Source organism: Achroia grisella, unplaced genomic scaffold (assembly GCF_030625045.1).
Source record: "Achroia grisella isolate CSIRO2021 unplaced genomic scaffold, CSIRO_AGI_Agris_v1 utg1112, whole genome shotgun sequence".
In the NCBI taxonomy this organism is placed as follows: domain Eukaryota; kingdom Metazoa; phylum Arthropoda; class Insecta; order Lepidoptera; family Pyralidae; genus Achroia; species Achroia grisella.
The window spans coordinates 327,898-343,886 of NW_026712582.1; the positions used below are offsets into that span (position 1 = coordinate 327,898).

At 36.2% G+C, this 15,989-nt stretch overlaps 1 protein-coding gene across 1 annotated transcript in view; it reads left to right on the forward strand.

Annotated features, from left to right (window-relative positions):
* The first annotated feature begins 4,982 nt into the window (after positions 1-4,982).
* LOC131849977 (protocadherin-16-like) overlaps positions 4,983-15,989 on the forward strand; it is a 53,080-nt gene continuing 42,073 nt past the window's right edge. The window contains exon 1 of the mRNA XM_059200117.1: positions 4,983-5,058. Coding sequence (XP_059056100.1) covers positions 4,983-5,058 — 76 coding nt within the window. The remainder of the gene's footprint in view (positions 5,059-15,989) is intronic.

Sequence of the window (15,989 nt, forward strand, 5' to 3'; positions counted from 1 at the left end):
TTTCGTCATAATACGGCTGCAACTCTTCGTCATTATGACAGTAGGTATACATACTGTAATAGAACAGTAAGGTGTGTAACGTTACGTGGAACGTAACAGTGGTTCCGAGTGAGTTGTTCCGACAACGGCTGCGGAGGCGCCAGTGCGGGACTCTGTCACGACTCGCGACACCTCCTCATAGCACTCAGGTAGCCCTGCAGAACATACCTTGGAGTATAAAATCCAAAATATCTTTATTCATGTAGGTCTATTACATACTCTTATGATATATCAAATGTACCGTCAGTTCAGAATGATTTCGAGATGAGAAGAACTGACAAGAATATCAGCTCGTATTCTTTTCAAATAAATGTTGTACATGTTTACAATAATACAGATTCATTTAAATTCAAATTTGGGAGAATTGAATTGCTTATTTTTATTAATTCAATAATATTCTATCCACGATGAACCGAAACTTTTAATCAAACAAAATATCAACAGTTACAATGTAATATTAACAAAGACCCAATGCCCTGCTGTACCACTTCCATTCTCACGGCCACCCCTCTCTACAATAGGCGTTATCATTCATTTAGAGCACAAAACGATAATCTTGAATACGGTTATACGATACCGTGACATTATTCAGTTTATTGCCACATGAATTTAATTGATTTTTTTTGTATGTCATAATTTCATTTCAATTTTTCTTCTGTAAAACATTTTTAAGAGTGCAGGAAACATAGTGATCACTTGCTCAATATTTGCTGGCTGGCTGATTACTTATTAATAACGTTCGAATTTCGAATGTTTTAAATACATTATGATTTTATTATTTTGGCGGGATCCTCTTTTTCATTTTTTATCTTTCTAATGGCTTGGCACGTAGGTTTAAACTTATGTACAAATTAAATCAATTGAGGATACAAATTGGTTTAACAAAATCAGAGTTCTTGTGAAATAGTTTACAGTCCCTGTTTAAAATAATAATAACCCAGGACAAATCACACATTGCCATCTAACTCCAAATAACAACGGATACAAATAACTTTTTTTTTTAAATAAATACATACATAGTATACATAGAAAGTAACCATATACCCGAGGAATAAAGTCAGAACTCCTCATTCGATACGTTCTTTACAAAATGGTCGTGGTCATTATATGATGGAGTATGAGGCAGATGTAATCCGCCGTACGACAACTCGGCATTTGTCTACTGAATGTACCTTTATATTTAATCAACAGCCTAAAAAGTCGTGGCTGTACGCGATGTTAATACTCGCACAGATAACATAAAATTACAAAATATTAGTATGCAATATTATGTTATCTGTGATACGAGTATCAGTATGCATGCATAAACGAATCATCTCCTTTGGAAAGTATATACTATGTCTTGAAGAGATAAAAACCATCGCACCTAAGAATATCCTTCAATTCCTGTCCCGTACGGGTCTAGGTAGCGAACTTTGAATAAGGGCGAGCACAATAGATCTATACAGGTCGCAGTGTTACAGGTCGTAGCACCTGACAATAGTCCAAACTCCCCAATAATAAAAAATATATAATTTTAGTTAAAGAAGCGTACGTTATTTCTGACAGCCACTTTTAAAAACTCCACAACATTTTTACCGAGTCGTATTTATCATATCACAATATTCATGATTACATCTTGTTTTCATTTATTATACTTCTTTCGAAGATCTTGCTTGACTATAATAATAATAATAATAATAATAATCTCAGGACAATTCACACAGCGCCATCCAGACCCAAGTTAAGCTAGCTAAAGCTTGTGTTATGGATCCTAGACAACTGATACAAATACATAGATATATATTTTTTTCGTAAATACATACATATTATACATAGAAAATACCCAGACCGATACAAACAATCATACTCATGAATACAAATGTTTGTGCCGTGCGAGGAATCTAACCCGCGACCATCGGTCGTAAAGCGGTAGACTAGACCGCTAGACCACCGAGGTCGTCAACTATGATTTCAAACAGTGCATTTTGTAACTACGCATTGTAGCCGTCTGCCATTCTGGTAGACTTGTGGAGTAAAAAACTTACTACATTTCCGTAACTGTATTAGACATGGATTCAATTGTATTCAATGTGCTAATTTGTTACAAAACTAAGAGGACATAATCATACATCACATATTACAGTACAGGAAACAATACATGCAAATGTACAAGCGAAAGAAAGCGAAATCAGCCGGCGGGCGGCCGTAGCGTTGCGATTTGGATGCTCTTTTTTCCGCTTTCTAACCCTCCCAGGTCTCCATCTTCGTACAATATCTCAATTTAGAATGTTATCTTTCTTAATTTTATTCAATAGACGTGTAACCATTACTAAAACTCACCCACAACTCGTATATGTAGCAGTTTTCTTAAAACATTGGAATAGCAGAGTAAAAATTCTATCTATTAAAAAAACACTCGTTGGCTGTATAGACAAGAACTTCAAATGTAACAAAATTTATTATTTAAGATTGATAGTGGTAAATTGTATGGATATAACAAATCAGTAGAAAATAATTACAACTTTTTTTTTTATGTATGTACAGTATTATTAATATTATAAATGCGAAAGTTTGTGAGTATGGATGTATGTTTGTTACTCTTTCACGACATTGTTGATTTTGATGAAACTTTATAGATTTTTACTTTATAGCTTACGCATCAGAATAACACACAGGTTATAAATTTCACGCGGACGAAATCGCGGCCACAGCTAGTACATATGTAAACGTATCTTCAAGATTGATCCCAAAAAGTAGACGATACTGATTTTGTTGACTTTACAGGGATATAGTTTATACATCAGAATAACAAACAGGCTATGAATTTCACGCGAATGAAACCGGGCACAGCTAGTACATATATAAATGTATCTTCAAGACTGATCCCAAAAAGTATCTCTCAGATAATGTTTAGATTGTTATAGAAATTTTATCTACAGACAGTCAGTTAGAAATGTTAATTGATACATAAGAGATTTGGTCTAAGCCAGATTATAAATCGCAACCATAAAGTAGAGAATAACTAGTCTAAAACCTCTCTTTTTTTAATGTAGTATTTCTATATTGAAATGTCACTTTCACACATTCATGCTGTAGATAAATACGTGTGTTATTGTAGTTAACAGTAAATTAATTGGGATATATATAAATACACATGCGTTTATATGCATCTTATCTATCTTACACGCATCTCACCTGGTTTTCTCTGAAGAAAAGTGTCTCATCACGCGAGGACACCGCACCAGTTGTCTCGTAAAATAATTTGATGTCTATCTCGGTAGAAATTTACTCAAGTTAATAAGATACTTATTATATAGCTCTCATTTCTCTCGACTGTATTTTATATTATTATATATTTACTTTTTATTGCATAGCGCTCTTTTTTTTCTTTTTCGGACTAATCTAATGCTGTTGGCCTCAGCTGGCCATTACAGCTTCACCGGGTGATAGGGAACGAGTGCAGATGGCACTCCAAACCCGCGGAAGGACTTATGGAGCGGCTGAAGGCCAACTCCCGCCTAACGGATAGGACTTTAGTCCGAGGGCACCACTAGGGGTTCGAACCTCGGCTCAGGCCGTCGTAATATCGATCCCCGTTTAATTGGACGGGGTATGGATCGGAGGGGGATAGCGCTCTATAAAATACAACTTATTTATACTGATCCTTAGTATTAACAGCTTATACAGCTATAACGCGCTCATCAAGCTATTGTAATTGCGTTCCGAATAATATTTTGAATCTGTGGCGCTTTTCGTTTGCGCGGGAAAATAAATTGGACTACTATAATACACTTCTTCTACAGACATTGTTTGATTGTATACTGCATTGTAAATCATACATTTTTATAAACCTAAGTATAAACCAAACGAGTATTAATACTGTTCCTAGCTGACACTACTCAATATTCATTCATTCATAATTTAAGAGATCTTAATTTAAAACCTTTTTCCATTTCCCACGATTTTCAATCAATCTCTAATTTTTGATACGACACGACTCTTTCTTTGATCTGCTTGACATAGCTGTGTCCTGGACTTTCCCTTCTCTTCTTCTTATTCCTAATATTTTTTGCCCAATTTACACTCAGCCCGAGTGGGCAGCGAAGTGAACAGCACGAGAGTGTAAACACGAGTGGAAACACTTCCCATGCCATTGGCGCTGCCACTCGCGCTGTCCGGCGCTCCCTCGATTGTCGATTTTTCGTGCGCGAGTCAAAGGAATGGCAGCGCGAGTGGCAGCGTGTTTTTAGATTCAGCCCTCTCGCTCAGTTGTCGCCCGGCAATATTTCCGACAGCGCGAGTGGCAGGGGAAACGGCTGAATGTAAACGTAGCATTTCATTCAAAAATTCCTCATGTTGCATCAAGCGACTTATCATTTTTCCCCACCTATTTTCTCTAATATTACTGATCTGTCTCTTTTCTTTTACCCTTTAATACTTTGAAGGGTAAAAGAGAAGGTACTTCTTTAATTCTTTTTTATTTTTATAGCTAAGTTTCAAACTTTTCAGTTTGTCCTTTTCCTTTTAAGCCAATGTCTACATACAAAGCTAGAATTGGTATTTTGTATTATATTGACATTAATTTCTCTATTACATTGTAAATTGTATCAATCCTTTTTGGAGGGAATAACTTAAAAATGATTATCATCTATTAGACACAAAAATTTGGACACCTTAAATCTATTTTTGAATATAGAATGCGTTGCAGGTCCGAGAGTGTTGTGTGGTGCACACGAGAGTGTGCGTGGATGCAAGGACTTTGAATTTATTTTTAAATATAGAATGCGTTGCAGGTCCGAGAGTGTTGTGTGGTGCACACGAGGGTGTGCGCGGATGCAAGGACTTTGAATTTATTTTTAAATATAGAATGTGTTGCAGGCGCGAGAGTGTTTGGTGGTGCACACGAGAGTGTGCGCGGGTGCAACTGCGGCGGGTGATGCATCCGAACCGGTAGCGGCAGAATGGGCCGCGCGCCGCCGCCCGCGCTGGCTGCGCTGGCCGCGCTGCTGGCCTGCCTGCCATACGGCGCGCCGCAAGGTACATCACTCAACTTACTAGTATAAATTGACTCAAAGTTCTTGCTATAGTCCCCCTTCGATTGATTGCCTGTTCAATTCAAACGGGGATCGAAATTAATACGGCCTAAGTCGAACCCCTATCGGTTCGAAAGACTAAAGTCATATCCGTCAAGCGGGAGTTGGCTATAAGTCCTTCCGCGGGTTTGAAGTACAATCTGCACTCGTCCGGTGAAGCTGTAAAGGCCAGTTGCGGTTAACAGCATTAGAGTAGTCTGAAAAAATATTACTGTAGGTCAAATTACGACTTACGATCTGTGGAGTAAGTCGAGTTACTATATGATTAAGCCACAAAATTGCAATAGTCCGTATGGACTACTGACTTTGGGGGACAAAGTCAATAGTCCATACGGATTAGTAATGTGGACTATTGACCCCATGGCTAGCAATATACCATGCCAGGTTGACCTCCACGCAGTTCTCCCTGGAAACCTTTATGATAAATTCTTAGTGAATATATCACGATGAGCTAACTGACCTGATCTCTAGTTCATCGTATCATCCTTCACTGGTGCTCCGCCAGAGTATATGTTAGCGCAGGCTGGGGCACCATTGAATCAACCAACTCGACATCTGGTACATTGGTAGCAATGGTTCATCAGTCCAAATTACTCCTCCAATCTCCTTTTCGCCCCCAAATTCTACGTCTTACGTCTTAGTAAGGTTTTTTCTTATGTTTATCTAAATATATATAACTCAAAGGTGACTGACTGACTGACATAGTGATCTATCAACTCACAGCCCAAACCACTGCACGCATCGGGCTCAAATTTGGCATGCAGGTAGATGTTATGTCGTAGGCATCCGCTAAGAAAGGATTTTGATTAATTCTATCTCCAAGGGGATAAAATAGGGGATGAAAGTTTGTTTGAAACTTTGTCAATTTTAAACCGATCGGGCTCAGACTTTGCATGCATAAAGCTACTATGACGTAGGCATCCCCTAAGAAAGGATTTTGATAAATTCCACCCATAATGGGATATATTAATGCGAGCGAAGCCGCGGGCAAAAGCTAGTATATATACATAATTCAAAGGTGACTGACTGACTGATATAGTAATCTATTAACGCGCAGCCCAAACCACAGACGTATCGGGCTGAAATTTAGCATGCAGGTAGATGTTATGACGTAGGCATCCGCTAAGAAAGGATTTTGATTAATTCTACCCGCAAGAGAATAAAATAAGGGATGAAAGTTTGTATGAAACTTTGTCAATTTTAAACCGATCGGGCTGAGACTTTGCATGCATAAAGTTCAAATATACCATGTCAGATTGACCTCCACGCAGTTCTCCCTGGAAATCTTTATGATAAATTCTTGGTGAATATATCATGATTAGTCAACTGAACTGATCTCTTGTTCATCTTATCATTCTCCACTGGTACCCCGCTTGCGTATATTTATTTTGTAAATAAACATTCATTCCATATATATATTGTTAGCGCAGGCATGTTACCAGTGTCGGTAGGTATGGTGCCCGCACCATTAAACCAACCAACCTAATACGCAATAGGGTCGTCAGTTCAAATTTCTAGCAAACCCATTTCGTCCTCAAATTCTAGTTGTATTACGTCTTAGTAATTTTTATTTTATTTATACTAGCTACTCGCCCCGGCTTCGTACGGGTGTATATGTATATACACCCGTACATATATAATAATAATAATAATAATAACCTCAGGACAATTCACACAGAACCATCTAGACCCAAGTTAAGCTAGCTAAAGCTTGTGTTATGCGTACTAGACAACTTATACAAATACATAGATTTTTTTTTTTCGTAAATACATACATATTATACATAGAAAACACCCAGACCGATACAAACAATCATACTCATGAATACAAATGTTTGTGCCGTGCGAGGAATCGAACCCGCGACCATCGGTAGTAAGGCGGTGTGCTAAACCGCTAGACCACCGAGGCCGTCAAATATATATAACTACCTCTAGAATCACTCTATCTATTAAAAAAAAACTGCTTCAAAATTCGTTGCTTAGTTTTAAAGATTGAAGCATACATAGGGACGGACAGACAGCGACAGCGACTTTGTTTTATACTATGTAATGATTTATTAATGAAATAACTTATTCTATGTATATAGATAAAGAAGGAAAACATAAAAAGCAATTTAAGAAAATATTATTATTAACAAAAAATGAAAACAACTGCCGATAATAGCACTTCTTGCTGTGATTTATCTCATGTTCTAACTATTAGACAATTAACGGGAAACTGAATTGGATATATTAATTGTGTTTAATCGAATAATAGAGCAGTGTAATTGGAAATGTTTGGGATTGCGTGCCAGTTATTGCACATAGCACACACGATCCGAGCGCCGTTGTTGGTAGGGTCGCCAAATATTACTAACATATTTCAAAACAGACGTGTTTATTCAAAACTAGCTGTGACCGCGACTTCGTCCGCGTGGAACAGTGACTCTTTATGGCATTTTTAATTATTAAACGCCAAAGATAAAAGTTTCGCCGTTCTAGCTTTAAATATTACAAATTCCCATTTCAAAATTCAATTTTTTTTAATAATAAAAGTAGCCTATGTTACTCATTACATCAGCTACCTGCCAAAAAAGGCCCCATCAAAATCGGTCCAGCCATTTCAGAGATTAGCCGGAACAAACACACGGACAAAAATTGTAAAAAATGTTATTTTGGTGTATGTACCGTGTTTAAATTCATATGCATGTAGTAAAAAACAGTTAGTTCAATATTACAAACGGACACTCCAATTTTATTTATATGTATAGATGTATGGTATTTACAAAAAATCTAAGTATTTATATCAGTTGTCTAGAACCCATAACATAAGCTCTGCTCAGCTAGGAACTGGATAACGTTGTGACGAGGATTATTATTATTATATTAATTGTTAGCGAGAGAGTCAGGGTCAGCCCTAGGCAATACTGACTGCGGCTCGGTCAAGCGCCTCATACACTCAACGTAACGTAACTATACCGTACATACTTTACATATTCAAGTTGAATATGTAAAGTATGTACTGTATAGTTACTATATATAGTTACTATATTATAATAATAATCCTGGTCACAACGTTATCTAGTCCCCAGCTGAGCAAAGCTTATGAGGATTATTATTATTATATTAATTGTTAGCGAGAGAGTCAGGGTCAGCCCTAGACAATACTGACTGCGACTCGGTCAAGCGCCCCATACACTCAACGTAACGTAACTATACCGTACATACTTTACATATTAAACTCTAGCGGACTGCATTTGTAACTACCATTCAACATAGACTATGCTAATTTGACAGCCTCGATAATCTAGCGGTTTAGGTACTTCCGATGGTCGCGGGTTCGATTCCTCGCACGGCACAAAAATTGTATACATAAGTATGATTGCTTGTATCCGTCTGGGTATTCTCTATGTATATTATGTATGTATTTATAAAACATAATATCTGAATATTGATATCAGTTGTCTAGTACCCATAACATAAGCTTTGCTCAGCTGGGGACTAGATAACGTTGTGACCAGGATTATTATTATTATATTAATTGTTAGCGAGAGAGTCAGGGTCAGCCCTAGACAATACTGACTGCGGCTCGGTCAAGCGCCCCATACACTCAACGTAACGTAACTATACCAAGCATACTCTATATATTCAACACTCAACAAATACTACATTATGTATTATATTTAGTCTACAAAACTTATGTATTACTATATTACTACGATAAAAATAAAATCAATACAAATAAATAAAGTCAAGGTTTCTGTTTATTATTTGAAATTAACAGCTTTTGACTAAATGCATATGAAAGTATATACATTAGAAAGTAGTTTGAGAAATTTTTGTCTGTCTGTTTGTTCTTGCCATTTCAGAGAGGCTGTATTGATTTTGACGGGACTTTCACTAGCAAATAGTATATATTATAATATTATTATAATATTATTATTAAGGACTATCCTAGACTACTCTTATTTTAGAAATGTTATTTTTATTATCTTATAATCCCCCTTTGCTAGCAATGTACCATGTCAGGTTGACCTCCACGCGGTTCCCCTGGAAACCATCGTGATAAATTCTTGGTGAATTTGTCACGACGGGCTAACAGACCTGACAAATTCATCCTATCATCCTCCACTGGTGCCCCGGCAGCGTGTCCCATTATCTCAGGCGGGGACACCATTTCATTATCATCCATTAGAATTAAATACTATTGATTTTGTGACATGCTTGTAAAATTAAACGTGCACCACTATATGGAATAGGACACTCACTTCTGGAAAACAGGTATAATTTATACCTTCCTCAGATGTCACACACATCATCATCTGCTTCTTCCTCTATCCCATTTATTTGGGGTCGACGTAATGTTTTTCTCTTCCATTCATCTCTGTTCGCAGTCATCTCTATGTTACGTCAGATACTTCATAAATTATTTGTATAAAATATGTGAAATAAAAAATATATATAAATATTGTTATAAAGAAATTAACTTACCCCATTTATTTGGGATCGACGTAATATGTTTTTCTCTTCCATTCATCTCTGTTCGCAGTCATCTCTATGTTACGTCAGATACTTCATAAATTATTTGTATAAAATATGTGAAATAAAAAAAATATATATAAATATTGTTAAAGAATTGAATTAAAACATTCCATAATGAATATATTTAGCGGAAGCTTTAGACAATCTTTGTCAATTTCGGCGAAAGCGCCCCATTTCGTCAGTTTCATTGTTACAGACCGACACTTCCTTTACAAACTTACTGTTTGAGGTTACAGTTCACTCGGATTGGTGACAAACGAGTCCAGTTGGTGAAACAGGAAGTTGCAATATCACGAAACCTCAAATTGTTTCGTTCGTTTAATCAAATATTTGGCAAATTTTGGTTGCTCAACGTTACGTTGGTTAAACGTCTATTTTTTTTATTAGGTACTAACTGTACATGCGACTACGTCCGCGTAGAATTCATCTTTAATTTTCTAAAATAAAGGTAGCCTAAGTTACTCCTTATTATATCAGCTATCTGCCAATAAAAGTCCCGTCAAAATCGGTACAGCCATTTCAGAGATTAGCCGGAACAAACAGACAGACAGACAGATTAAAATTGTAAAGAATATGATTTTGCTGTATGTACCATATTTAAATTCATATGCATGTAGTAAAAAACGGTTATTTGAATATTACAAACAGACTCTCCAATTTTATTTATATGTATAGATAGATAAGTGAGAGAGGTACCCACGCAGATAACCTAACCCAAGACTCATACACCAAATTGTTTTCAATCAAAATTAAGTACGTAACAATTAATTAAGCATTAAAGATAAGGACAATCACATTAAATATGAAGGTAACGCACAGTTGCCGAGGTACGTACACAAACAAACAAACAATACAATACTTGGCGTTCAGATAAAGAGGACCTTGAGAACTCCACTATTTTTATTCAATTAAAATAAAGGCGCGGAGGAAGCAACGGCTGTTAACGTGTGAATTTAATAATGTTGGATACAATGAGTTTCCGACAAACGTTATTACTTGGTTAGATTTACTGCAAAACGTAATGTATACACAAATATACATTCATCATCATCATCGTCTCAGCCTGGAGGACGTCCACTGCTGGACATAGGCCTCCCCCAAAGATCTCCACGACGATCGGTCCTGCGCTGCTCGCGCAAAATAAATCTTATATATAAAATTCTCGTGTCACAGTTTTCGTTCCCATACTCCTCCGAAACGGCTTGACCGATTCTCATGAAATTTTATGAGCGTATTGAGTAGGTCTGAGAATCGGCCAACATCTATTTTTCATCCCCCAAAATGTTAGGGGTAGTCCACCCCTAATTTTTTTTTTTAAGGCAAAACAACGTTTGCCGGGACAGCTAGTATACTTTATAAATGCTTAAACTTATCTTATATATAAAATTCTGGTGTCATAATGTTAGTTACCATACTCCTCCCAAACGGTTTGATCGATTTTTATGAAATTTTATATGCATATTCAGTAGGTCTGAGAATCGGCTACCATCTATTATTCAAACCCCTACGTGCTAAGGGTTGTCCACCCCTAACATTATTGTTTGGTCAAAATTTTTTATTTATATTTTTTTTATTATGTGTCATTAAAAGATACATATAACCTTCAATTTTTAGTAGGTAGCTGATGTAATAAGGAGTAATTTAGGCTACTTTTATTTTAGAAAATTGTTAAGTTAAATTCCACGCGGATGAAGTCGCAGAAACAGCTAGTCAGAAATATAGCAAAACAAACTGTGTTGATATTTAGAAGTGAAATCATAAGTGTTCAGTATAACGGGCATCGCTGAACGTGGTCCTCATCATGCCCATAGGAGAGTTATTAGTTATGATAATGGAAAGTTGCACCCGCCTGTGCTATCGGTTTACACTGACGGGGCATCAGTGGAGGATGATAAGATGAGCGAGGTCAGGTCAGGTAACTCATCGTGACAAATTCAACAGGAACTTATAAGATGATTTCCAGGGGGAACCGCTTGCAGGGTCCATTGCTACCATTGGATTAGTACCAAACCCCTTTCTCACAAACAACATAATATGCAATATAACATATGTATTTTTTTATCCATATTATTATTAAATCTAAAGAGTTTTTATAAACGCGCAAATCTCAGGAACTACTGGAGTTGTTTATTTGTTTAAACGCGCTAATCTCAGGAACTACTGGTTCGAATTAAAAAATTCTTTTTCTGTTTGATAGTCCATTTGTCGAGGAAGGCTTTAAGCTATATAACATAACGCTATGACCAATAGGAGAGGAGCTGCAATGAAAAATATTGCAAATGGTGGGGAAATGAAACGCAGAAGTTGCGCGGGGCAGCGAGTATAAAATATGTGTTAAAATATTTAATACAGATATATATATATATATGTATGTTAATGTACTTTTTAAATAGTATTACAAATTGAAACTAGATAGGACATTCAATTGTACATCGCATAATGAATACCAATTTCTTGCGGCAGCTCTACAAATCTATTTGCTACGCTATAATCCGATTATTATTGCCCCAAAATCCAATTGTGACAATATTAAACTGTTTACTATCAATCTCTTTAAAATAGAGATGTGTCAAGTCGAGTTGTGCTGAATTCGAGTTAACTCGAGTTAAATTCTCCCTACTCGAGTTGGGAGAATTCTACTGGTAAATAAACGAATCAAGTGAAAGAGCGAGAGCGTGATTCGGTCGTTTGATTCGTGTTTTAGTATATACTCCCGCCTTTGCATCGACTGAATTCAATCGACAATGACATGAAGCTTTCTGATCATATCATATCATACTATTTTCGAATCGTAGTATAAGTAGGGAATAGTAGCTCTTTATCGAATAATGTTAAAAAAAACACTCAAATATTTGAATAGAATAGAATATAAAAATCATTTCTTCAAATAAACTTAATTTAAGCACTTTTGAATAGTCATAACAAAATAATGTTTTTCATCTACCGCTCATTCGGAAAGCTGTCTCATCGCAAGAAGAATCAGCAAGAAACATGTGTGTTGCTCTTCTAAATAATCCTTGTAAGTTCACATTTTACAAATCGAAACGTGTGAATACAAAAATACCAATCAGCACAAATTTATTTAGGCTCAAATATAAAAACACAATAAGATTAAATCAGTCGTAGTGATAAGAGCAGACAGACTTGATTTGGATGAGTTGACCTACAACCATGAATGCACTCCATAAGCCCTTCCGCGGGTTTGGAGTGCCATTTCCACCCGCCCCCTATCCGCCGCCCCTGCAATCAACAACATTACAATAGTTCGAAAATTAAATATAAACTGTTTTTAAATTTCGAACTGTAACTCAAGTCATCTCGAGTTAACTCGAGTTACCTGAATTTCAACTCGAGTTAACTCGAGTCACGTTTATTACGAGTTAGCACATCTCTACTTAATAATTTGAATTTTGGTTACGTTCGGCGTTACAAAATGTGACTGATTCGTATCGGCGTACCTCGAGCGGGAAGGCCGCGCGTTACACTCTCTCGCGAAGATGACTTGATGGGATTTGAACCGTTATGGCTCATTGTGACGTTAATTGCCCGGCTGGAATGTATTGACTGGAAATATTTCGTAATCACCTTTCTTTTTTTGCCGACTGCAAAAAGAAGAGTGTTCTCAATTGAAGATTATGTTAATGTACACGCCAAAAGTAATCGTCTTTTATGAACGTTAACTGATCACAGTTAGTTGTGAGATTTATTAATTTAACTTATCCGAGAGTTAACTTTGTTTAATATACAACAAATTTAGCATATTACAGCTCGTACTGTAGTTTATAGGAGACTAATTACCTCAAAATTTATATTATTTTTTACATTTTACACATGTGGTTTTTATTTTGTTCCTAATGAAAAATATAAAAACTATTGAAGCAGAGAAAATCTAAGAAATAGAAATAATCTTTATTGAATAAAACTTAATACAAACACTTTTGAATAGTCATTCTTTTTATTCTACCACTCATTCGGAATGCAGATTTATCACAAGAAGAATGACCAAGAAACTTGTGTGTTGCTCTTTTGAATAGATGTTTTTTTACGTGCAAATTCAACTGGCATTACATTGGTTATTTACTCCATTATACCTTGAAAAGGATTATAATTATTGTAATTCACTTCTAACATGTTTAATAATTAAACGCGCTGTATAAAAATTATGTCTGTATAATGAATATTATTGAGTGTATTTATAATTTGTATGTTTTGCCCAAATTAAGTTTCACCGCCAAATAAACTATAATTACTGAAGTTCATAATTACATCCGAAGTGTTATGATCATAATTTTAGAAATTGATTGATCTCGAGATTTTGATATCATAATCGTTGTAAGCTACTTATGTGTGTATGAGTAATGAAGAGGAAACGCCACTTCACATTTATTTATTTATTCTTTTGCACACATAATTGTATACATGCCGACTTAATGCCTAATGGCATTTTCTACCAGTCAACAGTCGCGTTGATCAGAGATAGTATGGCGGTGTAATTTTACAGGTATCAAATAAATTAACACAGAACATATATATATACATAATTACATAAATAAGCGAAATATATAAGCTTAGTAATTATCATACAAATTAAATATAATATTAAACTACAATATACAATACATATGATTTCATAACAAATATCTTCAGACAGTGGATTGAACACATCGTATTTGGTTGTAGCCCACTCATGCATAAACGAAATATCTCCTTTGGAAAGTACACACTATATCTTGAGATAAAAACCATCGCTCCTAAGAATATCCTTCAATTCTTGTCCCTGACGGGTCTAGGTAGCGAACTTTGAATAAGGGCGAGTACAATAGATCTATACAGGTCGCAGTGTTACAGGTCTTCACAGCTTCACGAGTGCAGATGGCACTCCAAACCCAAAGGACTTATGGAGCGGCTGAAGGCCAACTCCCACCTGACAGATACGACTAGTCTGAGGGCACCGCTAGGGGTTCGAACCTCGGCTCAGGCCGTCGTAACATGGGTCCCCGTTTGAATTGAGGATCGATCGGAGGGGACTTATGTCTGTACGAGTCTAATATAATAGGCCACGAGCCGACAACAGACGAATGTGACCAACTTCCTCCGTGTTGAAAACTTCTATAATGGTTACAGTAGTTGTATTATGAAGTCTAGGGAACGTCAGCTGGGGTTCCGAGGCTAGGTTGAGGAGCAGAAACCTCACCAACTGTCCTGAAATTTATTTTAACAGTTTGTCTACTGCTCACTAGATGGCGTTCTACAAAATGTAGACGGCGCTATTAATTTGTTCTTGCTTTTAATGACCTATTTAAAATGTCATCCAGTGACAGTGGACAACCTGTTATGGACTTTAAAGTTATAGAGCCATAAAGCTTATTTTCATCAAACAGAAAAAAATGTAATTTACGAGGATCCTACTTCTCAAATCCTCGGAACCGTCACTGACTTCCACTAAGCTTCATAAGACAAAAAATCTTAAACATTTTCCATTACAATACATGTCCTAATTAAATGACATGAACTTTAAAGTTATAGAGTATAAAGCTTATTTTCATCAAACAGAAAAAATGTGATTTACGAGGATCCTACTTCTCAAATCCTCGGAACCGTCACTGACTTCCACTAAGCTTCATAAGACAAAAAATCTTAAACATTTTCCATTACAATACATGTCCTAATTAAATGATATGAACTTTAAAGTTATAGAGCATAAAGCTTATTTTCATCATACAGAAAAAAATGTGATGTACGGATCCTCGTATATCACATTTTTTCTGTTACTTTACTTCTCAAATCTTCAGGACTGTCCTCAGAACCGCCACTGATTTCCACTAGCCTTCATAATATGACTATCTTAAACATTTTAGAAGATTTTAGTCGAAAGGAAATGATTAACGGAATTAGGGTCTAGCTCGGGGACTATAATTATAATCATAACGTGTAACAATTAACCTTGTTTGAATCTGCGCACGCAGCATCAATTCTCGAGGTGTAACGTGATAAACGTGTGTATCCTGTATTATATAAAGTTACAGGAAATTATGCTAAATGGCCAAGACAATGAATTAGAGCTTCCTTCCGCGCACACTCAGATTGTGGACTGAACTACCTGCCGAGGTTTTATCGAGTGGGGTTTTTAAGAAGGGTACATTAAGGATCGATACGTGAGACCCCTGGTGTTTCACGTGTCCATAGACTACGGTGACCGTTTACCATCAGATGGGCTGTATGCTTATTTGACACAAAGGTAGTGTCAAAAATAATTTGTCGGTGTATACAAACATTGTATAGGTCATGTTCCGTATTTATAATCATGTTTTTTATGAAACTGCAACTATCTAGTAACACAGGCTGTACTTAGAG